Here is a 17,693-nt window from a genome sequence, read left to right on the forward strand (position 1 = left end):
CTGTGTCAAAACAATCCCCATAGTCAAAATTTTGGCTTAATAATTCACGTAGGTACTTGAAATTTTTCTCAAAAAAAAAAAAAAAAAAATGCATCAATCAAAACTTGTCTTCATTTTTTGAAAATCGAAAATTTTCAACAAAAAATGTACCTAGTTAAATGTCTTTTTTGACTAATTTGAGGTTGCTGAGTCCGAATCTGGCGTTCATTTTTGGTGCTGTTCGCTGTTTCATCAAAAACTGGTGATCTTTTGTTAAAAATCTCAATGTTTTCAAAAATAACGAACCAAAGCAAAAAATTTTGACTTAATTTCAAATGCTCAGCAGTCTCAAATTAGTCAGAGAAGGTCATAAATATTTTATTTTTTTCAAAGAATTTTTGGCTCAATTTTTTTGAGTCTCAAAATGGACGATTTTAGGAAGAGTCAATGATTCTGGGAGGGAGGGAGGGAGGGAGGGGGAAATCTGATATCGGATTGCCTTAATTCGTTTTTTTTAATAGATTTTTTGGACTTTTTCAATTTTCTAAAATAGATTTCTTGATTTTTTCAATTTTCAAAAAATAGATTCTTTGGATTTTTTTCACTTTAAAAAATGAATTTTTTAAATTTTTTAAATTTTCAAAAAATAAACTTTATGGATTTTTTCAATTTTTAGGAAGTACTTACATTTTAAAAATTTTTCCAATTTGCAAAAAAATACTTTTTTCGGATTTTTTTCGATTTTCTCAATTTTTAAAAAATATATTTTTTGGATTTTTTTTACCAATTTAAAGTTGCTGAGTTAGAATCCGGCATCCATTTTTTGTGCTAGTCTCTCCATTATTGAGAACTAAAAAAATGTTGAAATATTAACAGGATTTTTATTTTAAAAAATTTTGGCTTAAATTTTGATGTCGAGCTCAAATACAGTCTATTTCCAGGTTGAAAAAACAATTGAAAAATGAACCAAAATAATTTTGTTTAAAAATTAGAAAAGTCAGAAATAATTGGAATTTATTTGATGAAATTGAAAATCTTTATTTAAAAAAATAATACGACTAAAAAATTTCGTTTACAAAACCAGTAAGTATGCAAAATATTTGCTGTAAAAAATAGTTCAACATGAAAACAAAAAAATTCACGTTGTGATCTGATAAAAAATTAGTGGAATAATTCAAATAGAAAATTTCAAAGAAAATTGTCTCAAAATCCAATTGAAATAACAATCTCAAAAAAGAATTTTTAAAATATCGAAATATGTCAAAACCAAAAATTTAATTAAAAGAAAAAAAATATTATTATCTACAACGAATTAAAATCCAAACAATTGTAATTAATACGAATCAAAATGTAATGATTGATCTTTGAATTGCTTTTAAAAAGACCTATAGAATTTATGTAGCTACTAGCTACCTATTAATTTAAAAAATTGAAAATTTCAATTCAACTAAATAAAACCATTTTTTTTTCTTTTTTTGCAGAAGATGAACATGCAGCAGTTGGCACAGCCTTGAGTGTGATCATGTCATTATTAATTGTCAGCGCCATGATCGGAGCTGGCGTTTACTACTTACATTCAAAACAACTCCTACTTAGAAAGTCTACCGTCAATGGGGTAGCCTTTGAAAACCCCAGTTATTTGAGAGAAGTGAATATGGAAAATATCCAGGTAGGTATTAAACCTTGCCATAGGTAAATAGGCAGCTTCAGCCATGCAATATCCTATTATTCTTGAACTTACATCGATTTCGATTTGATTTCCCGCACAGCAAACCGGTGAAAACACTTACATGAGTAACGGTCTAGCCAACGGTGTACAAAACCAAACAGCACCTCAAGGATGGAAACAAGAACCACTCCACGTACCAATGCCAACCGAAGTACCACCTTCATTATACGAAGAATTACGACTGGGCTCGAACGGTGCCGGTTTCATGAGACTGAAACCATAAACGCAAAACACCTACTCGTACATCTCAGTCGAACATATAAAATGGTCCTGGAGACCTACTTTTCTTTTTTTTTGAAAAAAAGCACTTTTTAGATATGTCCAGTTTTGTAGATTTTCACCAACACTCGTTTTCTGTGATCTTTTTATTGTGTAGGCGATAAAAATTTTCTTAATGTGATAAGACTTTACGTTTTACCTCATTATATGTGTATTTAATTGTATAAAAAAAAAACAAAAAAAAAAGGTAATGTGCTATGTACTTAACGACACTTTATTAAAGTCAATATACTACATATAGTCAATGTATAAGATGAAAATTCTCATAAATAAGCACAAAAACATCGCTTCGATAGTTACCGTGTGTCGAAAAAGTAAACTTTGAAAAAAAAAAACGCGGTTCGTGTAAATATTTATTTTTTAAAAAATGAGCAATTGTCGTTCAAGTACGCACTCTACTTTACACTATTTATTATTGTATGTATTATTTTTTTTTTTTAGAGACGAGCGTGCGATATGATGCAAAGTTGTTGATAAACACGTGAATGAGATTTTAATTAATTTAAGTGAGGAAAACTGTCTGCAAAGGTACAGTTTCTAGTCATACGTGTTAGGAGGCCAGTTAAATGGTTAATTTTGTATTTTGTAGGTGATTCATTCTAGTGATGTATATTAAACGTTGTTTTTCTCTTCTATGCATAAATAATTTTCTCTCTATACATAACTTTTTTCTGTCGTATCATGTGTCGAAAAAGTCAATCGAATGATACCGAACGAACGTCGTTTATCAACGTATAATTAATTATTGAAATGTGAATGTTGTTGGTTTACATATCGATCGTCATTTTTACACTTGTTTACATTCTAATTGAACATTATTGTATTTGTATTCGAGTTTTTACACGATATTGTTTTTTTTTACGCGTTATGTGACTTGTTCTCTTGTTTTACTTATTGTAATTCGTCTGATTATCGTGATTAATCTACGTACATTTATGATTTATATTCATTCGTGTTGAGAATCAGAGTTATGTATACGTGTGTGTTTAGAAACCGATAGAAGTGAGGACTTGTCATAGGATTAGGGAGGGGGGAAAACGTGTGTGTTTTGTTGTTATTTTTTTTGAGCTTAAAAATAATTATTATTTTCATGAAAAAAAATTGTACGTTGAAATTTCCCTTCTCTCCCCTTTCCATGCTATGCTGTTCCTTGACAGGATACTGGATAGGCTGTGTATATTGTTTTTCATATTTTCATTCTCCCTTTGATAGGTGCTTCTCGATATTCAAGTCCTTCCTTCGACGGATTCTTCAACCATTGTAATGTTTGTTTGTGTGTTTATGTACCATATTCAAAATTAGCTACGAGTATTTTTGTAGCTGATGTTTTATTATTTTAAGACACGCCCCTTTTTTTCTGTAGCATTGTATATTCTTTTTTTTTTTGTTTAATAATAATTATAATTTTGTTTCGTATTTTTGTTTTTTTTTTTTGGTTTTTTCTTGTTTTTAGTTCTCTCAAGTAGAAGTTATTTTGTGATTTTCTAGAAGAAATAGGTTTACTTTGGAACAAAGCTGAAATTATTACAGAGTTCGTTTTAAAAATTGATGAAATAAATAATTTTCCAACTCATAAAAAATTAAATTTGAAAAAAAAATCAGAAATAAGAATTTAACTGCGATTTTTCTTCTAAATATTCATTATATTGCAAAAATAACCATTCCACTGGATTTCTCGTGCCCAGAAACCACTAAATTGACCTTTTGTTCGATTAATTTCGGCTTGAAAATCATTTCAAAATAATAAATTAAAAAAAATGAAATTTTCAGTTTCAACAAAAAAATTGAAGCTTTTTTACGAAAAAATTGAACTCTTTGAGGTAAAAAGGCAATATTGAATAAAAGTAATGAGCTTTTCGTGATCAGCGATGTTTAATTAGTAATAATCGACACCTCGTACGCCTCATTAGCTTTTCATTAAGCTTTAAAAAGCTCAATTTTCAGAACTTGACTGTGGCGCCATCTGTAATGCAAAAGGTAAACTAACTACCTACTTAAAAAGAGAACAAATTTTGAAAAAAAAGATGCAGCGCTTCAGGCGGCGAAAAATGGAACTTCTTTTGTGATCTTCATTTACAATTTACATAGAGAAAAAGTATATTTTTCTTCATCCAAATCAGGATAACAAAAGAACTTCTCGTTTTCACCGCCTGAAGCGCTGCATCGTAAATTTTCAACTTTTGAATTTATTTTGTGAGCTTTAGAGAGCTTTTTAGCATGTACGAACAATCGTCGAGTAGGTTTTCGGACACGGGGAATTCATTTCCGGTGTTGGTTTTGTCCAAAAGCTCAAAGTTTCCCAGATATTAAAGCTTTTTACAAAAAAGTTGTACTTTCAGGTACAACAAAGCTCGATCAATTGAAATAAACGAGATTGACGTGATCAGCAATATTTAATCAGTAATAATCGACTTTTCGTACACCCATATTGCTTTTAATTAAGGCAAAAAGCTCAATTCTCAAAAGTTCAGATTTGCCCCTTAAATGATATAAATATGCAACCTAAATAACACGTAAAATGACGAATATGGACGATTTTTGATGCAAAAATACACCAATTTCAAAGGGGCGTACACATGATCCAATATATTTGACAAACTCGATTTGTCAAATCAAATTGAATTTAATCAAACATATTCGGTTGTGTGGACGCTCTGATGATGTCTTTCTCAAATTTTTAACGTTTTGTTGATCGGAGACACCATAGACACAACTCTGAAAATAATTCTGAAAATATAAATAATTTCTATTTTCAGAATTGGTGTCATCGATCAACAAAACGTTGAAAATTTGGAAAAAAAACTTAGATTATCAGAGCGTTTACATGATCTAATATATTTGACTTTCCATGCAACCAAATATATGTTGATTATATGTTGATAAATTTTATCAACGATGTCAATTTGACAAACCTGGTTTGTCAAATATATTGGATCGTGTATACGCCCCTTTAGGAGAATATAGGATATTAGGTGGTTCTATACTCCTAATACTTGAACTTTTGAATGTATTTTGTGAGCTTTAGAGAGCTTTTTAGCATGTACGAACTGTCGTTTAAGAGGTTTTCGGACCCGGAGAATCCATTTCAGGTGTTAGTTTTCCCAAAAAGCTCAAAGTTCCCTCGAAATTGAAGATTTTTTTCAAAAAAATTGAACTTTCGGGTAGAAAAAAGCTCGATCGATTAAAATAAACGAGCTTTACTTAATCAGCGATGATTAATTAGTGATAATCGACTATTCGTACAACCTATTTTGCTTTCATTTGGTCAAAAAAGATCAATTTTGAAAAACTTGATTTTTGCTAATCTTAGTCATTTTCGAATTTCGAGTAAATTAGGAAAAATATTTGAACTTTTGAATTCATTTTGTGAGTTTTAGGAAGCTTTTTAGACTGTACGAACTGTCGTTTCAGAGGTTTTCGGACCCGGAGAATCCATTTCCGGTGTTAGTTCTGACAAAAAGCTCAAAGTTCCCTCGAAAATGAAGCTTTTTTCAAAAAAGTTGAACTTTCAGGTAGAAAAAAGCTCGAACGACTAAAATAAACGAGATTGACGTGATCAGCGATGCTGAATTAGTGATAATCGACTATTCGTACAGGCTATTTGGCTTTCATTCGGCTAAAAAGCTCAATTTTGAAGACAACAAATTTTGAAGAAAAAAAATGTTGCAGCGCTTCAGGTGGCAGAAAATGGTACTTCTTATGTTATCCTCAAAAATACGTTGTAAATACCAAAATACCCTTTTCTATGTCCAAAATCAGGATTACAAAAGAACTTCTCACTTTCACCGCCTGAAGCGCTGCTTCATAAATTTTGATTTTTGAACTTTTGAATATATTTTGTGAGCTTTAGGGAGCTTTTTACGATGCACGAACTGTCGTCTGAGAGGTTTTCGGACACGGGGAATCCATTTCCGGTGTTAGTTCTGCCAAAAAGCTTAAAGTTTCCTAGATATTGAAGCTTTTTACAAAAAAGTTGAACTTTCAGAGGTGAAACTGGTGAAAGGGCGAAATCGAATAAAATAAATGAGCTTTTTGTGATCAGCGATGCTTTAATAGTGATAATCGAACCCTCGTAGGTAAAAAGCTCAATTTTAGAAAGTTTAGATTTTCCCCTTAAAAGTTAGGATATGCAACCCAAACCATAAGCCAAATTCATTTTTCATTTCGCGAGCTTTATGGAGCTTTTCACGGTGTACGAACTGTCGTCGAGGAGGTTTTAGGACTCAGCGAATCTATTTTTAATGTAGGTACCGATCCAAAGTTCAAAGTTCATCGGATAATAATATTTTTCAGGGAAAGTTTGAACTTTCTAGCTTAAAAAGTTTATGTCGAGTGAGCTTGAATGTCATGCGACATATCAAAATACATGTTTTTGGGGCGCCCGAGCACGAATTTGACATTATTTTCGTGATACATCCTACAGGGGCTTATAGGGACGAGGGGCCAAATTTGAATATTGGCTTGAATATCATGCGACATATCAAAATGCATGTTTTTGAGCCCCCATAGCACAAATTGTGCATTATTTTCACGCTAAGCCCTAAAAGACCTTCTGGGGCGAGGGTCTAATTTTGAAAATGAGCTCGAATGTATCAAAATACATATTTTCGAGGCTCCTAAGCACGAATTTGACATTATTTAGACACTAGATCTCAATCCGAGGCTCCTGGAGAGAGGGGCCAAATTTGAAAATGATCTAAAATTTCCTATGACATACGATATTTAAGTACCTTCTCATTTATGGAAGCCTTCTACAAACATGAAACAGACGTTTCTGGGGTAAATTGAGGGGGGCGCTGAGTTAAAATTTACAATTTTTATCAGTCAGGGATGCCAACGAGATTAAATAACTTTACATCAACACATTTTTGTTTCACATTACTTTTCACTTGCTATATCCTAAATAGAATGTTAAAAAAGGTCATATTCAACTAGAAAGGTGGTAGATATATTCATTACAAAATCACCCAAAAATTACCTCGAACTAAGCGTTTATTAATAAAAATAGTTTTTTCGAAAATTGGTCAAAAACTCCCATGTTTCGAATAATTTTTGAGCCTTGAGAGTAGGCAAAAGCAACCTCTTCAACATCTTCGAATAGTTCCACGTTTTTCAAAATTTTAGAGCCCTTTGACCTCAAATGTCTAAATTCAGCTCGTCAAGTTCGAATTCACAATTGTTTCCAGCCAGGGATGAGAATTTACCGCATTGAAAACTGTTTTAGATGTACCTAAAAAAAAAACGAAAAACCCCACGTTTCGAATAATAATTTTGCCTTTAGGGTAGGCAACTTTGTTGACATGATGATTTTTTTCAAATTATTGGAAAATCCCACGTTTCGAGTAAGTTTGGCGCCTTGTGAGTAGGCAACTTCATTGACACTGGTCATTCTTTTCTCGAATAGTTGAAAAGAATTTTATTTTCACTAAATCGACTCATCGACTCGAAAGATCAAAAATAGTTCAGGTAATTTGATTCAATTTTTTTTCTTAAAAAATCGGTAAAATTTACATTTTCAAACATTCGCGGAAAATTGAAAAATGAATCTCAACACAGTACCTAAAATTTTTGAGTCTTCGATTCCCCTTTGTTCTGTTGAAAATTTATTGTTTAGTCTTGTAAGTGATTGAAGATCGTTAAGTAACTAACATTGCTTCAATTCAATATTCTTCTTTCTCGACCTATTGATTAGAGAAATGATAACTCGTTGTAATATTTTCAATACCTATTTGAAAGAGGTAAGAGGTCTAATGTAAACGCACTTCAACATCGCAACATATTGACATTGACCGTTGGTCAACCCGATTTTTGAATAGGTATTGACGAGTTCAGTTCTCAGGAATATGATAAAACCTTAATATTGAATGGAAAAAGAATTTTACAAATTTTTATGTAAAACAAAATGTTTATATTCGTAGCCTATATAGTGTACTTTCATTTGAAAAATCGAAACAAGTTTAAAATTCTCAGAAACACATGGATACTTAACAATCATGATAAGTCAATTCTTAATTTAAAAAAAAAAAAAAACGCACAAAAATAACACTAAAAGCTAATAATAACGTAAAGGAATGTAGGTATTGATAATAGTCAATTCACAACATACATCCAAGTCAACCAAAAAAAAAAACAACAAACACACACATACAAAAGTGCCTAAATTAAGGTAGTAATTTTACCACCATGCTTTTTGAACTTAGCAATTTCGGCGATATCATTTTTAAAGAACCATTCTAAGACCGTTCTCAACGCCATATCGCCTCGATTCCCTCGCAAGAATGTTTTAAACATATCTATTTTCGAGTACGAATGAATAACCTTCATTTTATACTCTTTCACTTTACCCGGCGACTGAAAATACCAATTTAAAAACCGATCAAGAGCGTTGAAGTCGCTCGAGTTCGAGCTACCAAATTTAAACTTGCAATACGTCAAATAATAGTGGTACTCGTGAAAAACGCAATCCTTCAACATGGCGATGAAAATTGATTCCAAGTCTAACGTTCGTTTGAACTCTTGCACGTCATTTTCATTTCCAAACCACCAAATTAGAACTGTTAGCAGATACGATTCATCGTTATTACGTAATACTGCCTGCATCAGCTTCGTAATATCGCCGATCAATTGCTTCTTCAACGCGGATCTATCATCAGTCGAGATGAGAAAACGATCAATACACATTTGCACAGCGTTTAAACGATTACTCAGTAATAAATCGGTTAGTTTAGAAAAGGCCGCAGATGAAAGAATCATCGTTCTTTTGAATTCTGTAATCGAAATCGGATCTTTTAAAACGTGTTCTAAAACTGCATCCAAGATGGAAAATTCTGTATCCATGATACCAACACACATATCGATTCCGTGCGACGAAGTTATCAAATCCTTTTTATACTGGATCACAGCATCAGGATACAGGGTTAATAGTTGTTCGAGATAATTATCAACACCGTTCGGGTCACCTGAGGAATAAAACTCTAAGCAGGTTTTTCTAACATGTTCCGAATTTTTCACAATGTTTATTTTGGACCGGGCAAAATTTTCGGCGTCAGGCAGACAAAATTCCAGGAGTTGATCAAGGTGTTGAAATTTACCATTCGATAATAATCTTTCGCAATGCGTATTGATAACGTTACGTTTCAGATTATTAATGAGGTTCGTTTTAAACTGCAGAAAATCTTCGACGTCAGGAAGACAAAATTTAACCAGCTGATCGAATTCTTTAAAGTCACCGTTCACCAATAATTTTTCGCAATGGGCTTCGAACAAATTAGACTCTGAACTGTACACGAAGTTTCTTTTACATTGTGCCAAATGATCGGCATCAGGCAAACAAAATTCCAGCAGTTGATTAAGCTTTTGAAATTCGCCGTTCGTTAATAATCGTTCGCAATACGTTTTGATATTACTGTTACGTTTCGAATTATCCACCATGTTCCTTTTAAACTGCAGCAAATCTTCAGCATCGATAAGACAAAATTCTAGAAGTTGATCAAGCTTCTGAAATTCAGCATTCTCCAATAATTTTTCGCAATGGGCTTCGAACAAATTAGACTCCGAACTATACACGAAGTTCTTTTTAAATTTTACCAAATCGTCGGCATCAGGCAAACAAAATACCAGTAATCGATCCAGCTCTTGAAATTCATGGTTCATTAATAACCTTTCGCAATGGGTTTCGACAACGTTAGGTTTCGAATTATTCACCAAATTCATTTTAAACTGCAGCAAATCTTTATCGTAGGGAAAACAAAAATCCAGCAATCTACTCAACTCTTGGAATTTACTGCTCATCAGTAATGTTTCGCAATGCGTTTTGAATACGTTAGGGTTCGAAAACATCAAGTAATTCTTGACTTTCGCTCTTGAATGCAGCAATCTCACAGGGTGGGGAAGACAGAATTCCAGGAACTGATGAAGGTCTTGAAATTCACTCTTCAGCAATAAGTTTTGGCAGTGAGCGTTGAAAAAATAATATTCCGAATCAAACACGAAGTTCTTCTTAAATTGCGCTAAATCGTCCGCATCAGGCAAACAAAATTGCAGAAGTCGATCCAGCTGTTGAAATTTACGATTCTGTATTAATCTTTTGCAGAAGCCGTTGAAAAATTCTTGCTTTGTGACTGATTGTTTTATCACCGCGTTGGAATCTTGTAACAAAACAAATATGAAATCACAATCGATGCGCCACCATCCTGTTAATACATTTCTGACAATTTCATGACCATTAGCACTGACTACGTGTTGTTTGAAATCATCGTTAGCAGTGGCCCAAATCTCCGTCGAAAGGGCATTTTCTACTCCTGCGCTCAACAGTTCTCGAAATACAGTCAAAAACTGATCTTTGTTAATCAAATTCCTAGCTTCGAACCACGTCTGAAGAATAAATCTCGAATTGATACGAGGATGAGCGTAATTCACGATTACTTGCGTTGCTCGTTCCATGAGAACGTGCAGACGTTGCGTTTCATCCAATTTCAATAGTACTGCTTTCTGGTAAACGGCGCCATGATTGTCGATTAGCCAAATAGCTTCTCGTGCTCGCTCTTCGTATCCAAGTCGATCGAAAAAATACTCTTTGGCTGGCCAATTATCGACTTTATCGTGATGTAACATGTTAATATTGATTGGAACGATTGATGGGGGAATCTTATCCAATTCATTTCTAAAATAACAATACCAATAATAAATCAAAGGATCTTCGTTAAAGTTCAAGTAATCGAGAGCATTGTCCAAATCTACCAACGAAGACCTTTTATCCATGTCATCGTACAAACAATAAACGCATAAAAATCTGAACTTTTCAACATCGCTCAATCTCACCGACGCCATAATACTTTTTGCAGTTTGAACGCAGTCGATAGCACCGTTAGAATGCCAAACAATATGACACACGTGACCGTAGACGAATTTATCGAGTCCATTTTTCAAAAACACCGTTCGATAATGATACGATACCCAAGCGGTTATTTCGTTGGCCATTTTTCGTACATATTGATCGATTTGATCGGCGATACGGTCAGGAACAGGTAATCCTGCGATCAATGCGATTACATCACTGCATAAAGTGATCCATTGGATGCTAGTTTTCGTACATCTGTGGTTTACACTGCGTACAGCTTTAGCTACGTTGATGTGATTCCATAGACTGGCTGCGACCGTAACAGAAGCCATATCCTGTAGTTTGGGAACTTTGGATAGAATTACCGGATTTAAAGTGACGAATTCTGTTGAAAAAATTACACATCAGAATGGATTCTCAAAGTGTTGAAAAAATGAATATCGATTTCAGATGATTGAATATTAAACTCACCATAAGAGTCATCAGTTTTGCACTTTTTGCACTCGTGATCGCTGAAGTAATCATCGTCTTCATCGTCGTATTCATCACTGTTTTCAGATTCCTCTTCTTCTACCAGCTCGTCTGTACTTTCGTCGTAGTAATCGCCCATGGTTATCTGAGAAGGTTGGTTTTTGGTTCGTTAGTATTAGGTACAATTATTACTTCATAGGTGAACGTGAGATGGAGAAAAATAAGGAATAATGTACGTCTACGTATGTTACCTTGATTTCAAACTTGAAAGATTTTTTACATACAAATTAACGATAAATTTCAACGAAATAAAATAATAAAAGTAGGACATCAACATTACTACACACTAGTCAGAAGCTCGAAGATGGTAGCATGTGCTCAGTGCTCAGTGCTGACTGCTGATAAGATCAGCTCTCAACACGTGGTCCTTGGGTATTGCTTTTTTAAATCATTGCATAACCACTGGGCTTAAGGCGCATCGTTCTGATACCGACATTATTTTTGTTCGTTTTTGAGTTTAAATTTTTAAAGCAGTAAATGGAAAATGTAATCGATCAATTTGCTTGAATATTGTGTAATTAATCAGATGAAATATTTTAAAGTATTTAAATAACACTATAGGTAGGTACATAACATATATTTAAAACTTTTAGCTCTTCTTAGTTTTTTGAAAGTTATGAATTTTTTTTGATGAAGTTTGGATATTATGTTGTCCTACTATAGAATACACGCCGAACATCCCAACGTGCGTTGCCTTTTTTCATTTCTTATACTTAGGTCTTAGGTATATAGTTATTTTTAAATACTTTAAAATATTTCATCTGATTAATTACATAATATACAAGTGAATAATTGATCGATTACATTTTCCATTTACTTACTGCTCTTAAACTCAAAAACTGACAAAAATAATTTCGGTATCAGATGTGCTTTGAGCCCAGGGGTTATGTATAATGATTAAAAAAAAGCAATACCCAAGGACCACCTTAAGATTAAGACAGAGCATAATCTATTTATTTTCATACTTGTAAGTTGTAGGTATTTAATAAAAATGGCATCTGTTTGTGTTTCCTTTCTTTAAAAAAAACTTAAGTAGGTACTTGTTTTTGTTTTTATTGTGAATTCTCCAGTGAGTAAATAGGTAAGAAGAGTATAAGTACAGCAAACGATGAGTAAAGAAATTTTTATAAATGTTTTCAAATTACGATGGCGATGAATAAGATAACGGCCAGCAGAAAACCCTACAAGAAGAATTTCTTAATTGAATGAATGCGATGACATGTATGTATACTTGTATAGTAGAGAACACGATGTGGAACGTAGCTCGACAAAATCTTTAAAATTATTTCTCAGTATTGAGAAAAAACGAACGCGTGTGTTATGCTAATACAACATTAATTTACTTACCGTTGGATTTTACACTCAGTGTTTGAGCTGGTGAACCTTCATTCTACACGATATAAATTTTCAAAAGTTTCTTCAGAGCTGATTTTTAAGTATATAGTCGTAAGTAGTGTTCTGTAGATATAGGTATTTTTGATCAGTGTCTATAGATATGCTTTATTTCATTTTTCAAATGCTTATACTTGTTATACTTATCTATGGAATTTTCTTCTATTCAATTAAAATTTGTCTAGTTAGTCTGGTGCATTATCTAATACTTACCTACCTAGATATTAATACCAGTACCTAAACATAATGAATAAATAGGACACATTCATTAATTTATTTACGAGTATTAATTTAAGTATTTATTCATTCATTTTAGGAGTATTTGAAACAATGGTTCACACAAAAAAGTTCATGTTAGAGAAACAATTCGATGGTTTTCCAAAATTATCTGATTTTACCATAGTTGAAGACGCGTTGCCATCTTTAAAAGAAGGAGGTAGGAGTTTATTATTGCAAGAAATCATAATTTTCAAAATATTTACTCAAAATTAAAGGCTAACTATGTACTTTGATTCTAAAATTTCTTTGAAGGAATTCTACTCCTAATTTGATTAAGGATCCTAAAATGAAATAAACATTGAAAATTTCTCTAAAAAAAAATTGATTACCTATATGTAGTTTTGTTTAATAATCTTAAGAGGGTGCTCTACGTTTTGTTTGTTTACTTTTTAACATACCCACGGGCAGAGATTAGACATTTTTCAAACGCATTTTTTTATTAGTTGGAGATAATGAAAGTGAATAATTATGAGTGAAAACGTTATTACTGTATTGAAACAACATAATAAAACTTTGAAACAAGCTAAAGGATTAAAATATAATGAATTCAGACGATTCTCTATATTCGAGCATTCATTGTCAGTCATCACATCATAATTCTGAAACTACTGAACAGAATTTGATGAAATTTGGATATATTGTGCATAAAAATGGTCCAAAGAGGTTGACGTTGCCCTTTTTTCAAATTTCTTTGTATTCTTCGAGATATTGACATTTGAAAATTTCAAATGGCTATAACTTTGATTTAACAAAATTAATCAAAAAAAGAGCAACGTCAAGTTGTCGGGAATTCATTTCTGCACAACATATTCAAATTTCATCAAATTCTGTTCAGTAGTTTCAGAATTATGATGTGATGACTGACAATGAATGCTCGAATATAGAGAATCGTCTGAATTCATTATATTTTAATCGTTTAGCTTGTTTCGAAGTTTTATTATGTTGTTTCAATACAGTAATAACGTTTTCACTCATAATTATTCACTTTCATTATCTCTAACTAATAAAAAAACGCGTTTGAAAAATGTCTAATCTCTGCCCGGGGGTATACTAAAAAGTAAACAAACAAAAGGTAGAGCACCCTCTTAATCTGCAAAGGAAAGAAAAAAATATTTCAAGGTGTTTCTTCAACTTTGATTAAACATGAGCATACGTACTGATCTAATTCTTTCGTTTTTTTTTTGTAGAAATACTCACAGAAGCGATATGGATCAGCGTGGATCCTTACATAAGGTTCGAAAAATATCAACATAAGATGCGTACCAACAGTGAAAAATAAAATAAAATAAATAAAAGATGAATTATTCATTACTATTTACCTAGTACCTACACATTCTTAAGTACACTAAAATGATGACATTTTCAGAGCATTCTCATACCAGATGTCACCAGGTGATAGAATTTTTGGAGATCAAGTAGCAAAGTATGACATAATTGATTATTACTCGTACAATAGATATTAACCAATGGGTAGGTAGGTAATTTTACTCGAGCTAAAAATATAGAAACTGAATTCGTAGAGTTCTCGAAAGCAAAACTCCAGACTACCAAGTGAACGATCTAATTGTGGGAAATTTCGGATGGCAAACTGTATCAATTGTCTCTCCAGCTACGTTACATGAAACTAGCGGATTTCCAGCACCGTATAAATTATCGGATATTGGAGGCCTATCGCCATCTTTGGGGCTAGGCGTTTTAGGAATGACTGGGTAAGAAATGGATCTATAAGCCTATCTAAAATAAAGGTAAGCTATACTAACCCATTGCAAATAAGTAAAATTGAGTCGACAGAAAAATCTACTCTCTTCTTCATCTGATATTTTAAAATTATTTATAGAAATGCGGCGCTTTTTGGATTTTTAGAAATTTGCGAACCAAAACCAGGAGAAATAGTGGTGGTGAGCGGTGCAGCAGGCGCGGTATAGGCAGTCATGTGGCTCAGATAGCCAAACACATAGGTAGGTTATAACCAATTTATGTGGATCTCAGTATTTCATTGTCAGGTAACATAGAAATTCAGGCAATAGTGAATTTCTTTAAACATGAGACGATGATAAAAGTTCAAAAAACGCTGAAGTTCACACATTATACGGAAAAAGTTTTCTTGATTTTGAAGTTTGCAAAAAAGAAATTGACGAAGTTTGTTTGCAGTTTTCAATGTTTGGGCAATGCTGAAGTTTAATTCCAAACAAAGGTATGGGCATGCTTGAGATATGTATAAGACCATTCTAAACTACAATCAGTGCTGAACTGCTGAAGTATGAGCAGTTTTGAAGTTTTGAAATTCGAAGTTGAAATTCAAGGTACCTAGAAATTCAATTCAGTTCCGAAGTTTGAAATTGCGTCAAATTTTGAATAATTCTGAAGTTGTGACGAACTCCAATCAGTTCTGAAGTTCGAAGTTATGCGACAAACTTCAATCAATTCTGAAGTTTAAGGTTGGAAATTGTGACAAACTTTAATTGATTCTGAAATTGGGACAAATTTCAATTGTTTTTCATGAAGTTACGACAAACTTCAATCAGTTCTGAAGTTGAAAATGTAACAAACTTAAATAAATCCTGAAGTTGGAAGCTGGAAGTTGTGACACAATTCAATTAGTTCTGAAGTTGGGAGAAATTTCAAATTGTTTCTGAAATTGTGGCCAACTTCAAACAGTTCTGAAGTTTGATGTTGCGGCAAACTTCAATTGATTCTGAATTGGCCTCACTCCTCACATTTCAATCAGTAGTTCTGAAGTTTGAAATTGAAGGTCAGACAAACTTCAATTTATTTTTAATAGGTTAAAAGTTGGACAAAATTCAATCAGTTCTGAAATTTGGTCAAATTTCAATTGTTTCTCTGAAGTTGCGACAAACTTCATAATTATGAAATTGAAAATGTGACAAACTTCAATCAATTCTGAAGTTGGAAGCTGGAAGTTGTGACACTTCAATTGGTTCTGAACTTGGGAGAAATTTCAAATTGTTTCTGAAATTGTGGGCAACTTCAAACAGTTCTGAAGTTTGATGTTGCGGCAAACTTCAATTGGTTCTGAAAATCGGGCATACTTCAATTGATTCTAAATTGGCCACAAATTTCAATCAGTAGTTCTGAAGTTTGAAGTTCTGGAAGACTTCAATTAATTTTAAATAGGTTCTAAGCTGGACAACCTTCAATCAGTTCTGAAGTCGAAAATGTGACAAACTTCAATCAATTCCGAATGTTGGAAGCTGCAAGTCGTGACACACTTCAATTGGTTCTGAAGCTAGACAAGCTTCAAATGGTTCTGAAGTTGAGACAAATTTCAATTGTTTCTGAAGTTGTGACAAACTTCAAACAGTTCTGAACTTTGAAGTTGTGACAAACTTCAATTGGTCTAGAAATAAGAGCAAACTTCAATATTGTTTCTGAAGTTGGGACAAACTTCAACATTGGTCCTGAGGTTTTGACAAACTTGTTCGTTCTGAAGTTTGAAGTCGTGACAAATTTCAAGAAGTTTTGAAATTTTCATAAAGCCTACTTAGAGCTGAAGTTTTGGTGAACTTACATTGTAGATGGAGATAGACTATATTTGATGATATGAACATTACGTGAAACAATGCTGAAGTTTAGCTGGCTAAAAAATTTCATCAGAATTGATTTGAATTTTAAGAAATTAAATGTTCATTTCAGGTTGTATTGTGATAGGATTAACTGGCAGTGATAAAAAAGTGAACTATCTGCTGAATGACTTAAAACTAGATGCTGCCTTCAATTACAAAACAGTCGACATCGCATCATCTTTAGTGAAAGTAGCCCCTCAAGGAATAGATTGCTATTTTGATAACGTGAGTAAAAATAATCAATCACCCAGTCATCATCTCATCAACATGAGTTGAAGGCTATTGGAAAGAAAATCTATGTAATTTGAGGGATTTCTCACCAGGTAGGAGGAGAAATCAGTAGAATTGTAATGGATCGAATGAAAACTAAAGGACGTGTTTCAGTGTGTGGTTCGATTTCATCTTATAATGATGAACCCAAAAGTTCACCAAAAAGTAAGAGTAAGGATATTTTTTTCTAATTTGAAATTTTTGAAGTTTCAGAAGAGATTATTGGGCCTACCTAAAGTTCCATTTTCTAAAAACCAGTTCTTGCTTCATTACAGATCCTGTACTCACCCTACCTTCAATCACAGCAAAACAACTGACGGTGCAAGAATTTCTCGTATGGAATTGGTCAGATAGATTCAGTGAAGGAATTCAACGAAATCTTGCCTGGATCAAAGAGGTCGCGTTTCGAATTCTAAAATAAGTTAGCTCAATTTTTGACCCTCCCCCCTTCAATCCCTCCCCCACCTCTCAAAAAGTAAATGAAAGCCATTTTGATGGAATTTTCAAATAGGTATGTGATTTTTTTTGTTTTCAGGGCTGGCTAAAATATCCTGAAAAAATTTTCGAAGGGTTTGAAAAATTGCCTGAAGCATTTATTGACATGTTGAAAGGCGGAAACATGGGAAAAGCTGTCGTTCGAGTATAATATATTCAATAGATTTTTAAAAAAATACCTACCTAATTAAAATCCTCACTTTCTTGTACAAAATTTCGCACAAATAAACACCAATTTACCATTTCAAGTTTGATCTTGAATTCAGAAATTCTACCCTCTTTTCAATCCCCCCCCCCTTTAAGAATTATATGTATC

The 17,693-nt window shown here is 32.9% G+C and overlaps 3 protein-coding genes and 1 long non-coding RNA gene across 8 annotated transcripts in view; 3 read left to right on the top strand and 1 right to left on the bottom strand.

Annotated features, from left to right (window-relative positions):
• The window catches only part of LOC135842319 (Ig-like and fibronectin type-III domain-containing protein 1), a 315,844-nt gene extending 312,441 nt beyond the window's left edge, over positions 1-3,403 (top strand). For all 3 annotated transcript variants that reach the window (XM_065359716.1, XM_065359715.1, XM_065359717.1), the window contains 2 exons: positions 1,461-1,648; positions 1,749-3,403. In XM_065359716.1, coding sequence (XP_065215788.1) covers positions 1,461-1,648; positions 1,749-1,931 — 371 coding nt within the window. In that variant the 3' untranslated portion in view covers positions 1,932-3,403. The remainder of the gene's footprint in view (positions 1-1,460; positions 1,649-1,748) is intronic.
• LOC135842327 (uncharacterized) overlaps positions 1-17,693 on the top strand; it is a 406,653-nt gene that overhangs the window by 286,314 nt on the left and 102,646 nt on the right. The gene's annotated exons all lie outside the window — the stretch shown is intronic.
• LOC135843493 (uncharacterized) lies at positions 7,858-12,567 on the bottom strand. 2 transcript variants are annotated; one of them, XM_065361408.1, is made up of 3 exons: positions 11,549-12,567; positions 11,298-11,442; positions 7,858-11,211 (listed from the first exon to the last, which is right to left on the bottom strand). In XM_065361408.1, the coding sequence occupies exons 2-3, from the start codon at positions 11,434-11,436 to the stop codon at positions 8,144-8,146; spliced, it is 3,207 nt and encodes a 1,068-aa protein (XP_065217480.1). In that variant the 5' UTR covers positions 11,437-11,442; positions 11,549-12,567; the 3' UTR covers positions 7,858-8,143. The 2 variants fall into 2 exon arrangements, with proteins under 2 accessions (XP_065217480.1, XP_065217481.1); XM_065361409.1 differs by having other exon boundaries at positions 11,298-12,567.
• LOC135843365 (putative NADP-dependent oxidoreductase YfmJ) lies at positions 14,411-17,662 on the top strand. Its single transcript, XM_065361233.1, is given in 8 exon segments — positions 14,411-14,451; positions 14,549-14,737; positions 14,866-14,950; positions 14,953-14,986; positions 16,683-16,837; positions 16,936-17,047; positions 17,158-17,279; positions 17,418-17,662. Coding segments are annotated over 8 exon segments (849 nt in total). The 3' UTR covers positions 17,529-17,662.

The sequence above is a fragment of the Planococcus citri genome, chromosome 4 (assembly GCF_950023065.1).
Source record: "Planococcus citri chromosome 4, ihPlaCitr1.1, whole genome shotgun sequence".
NCBI classification, from domain to species: Eukaryota; Metazoa; Arthropoda; class Insecta; order Hemiptera; family Pseudococcidae; genus Planococcus; species Planococcus citri.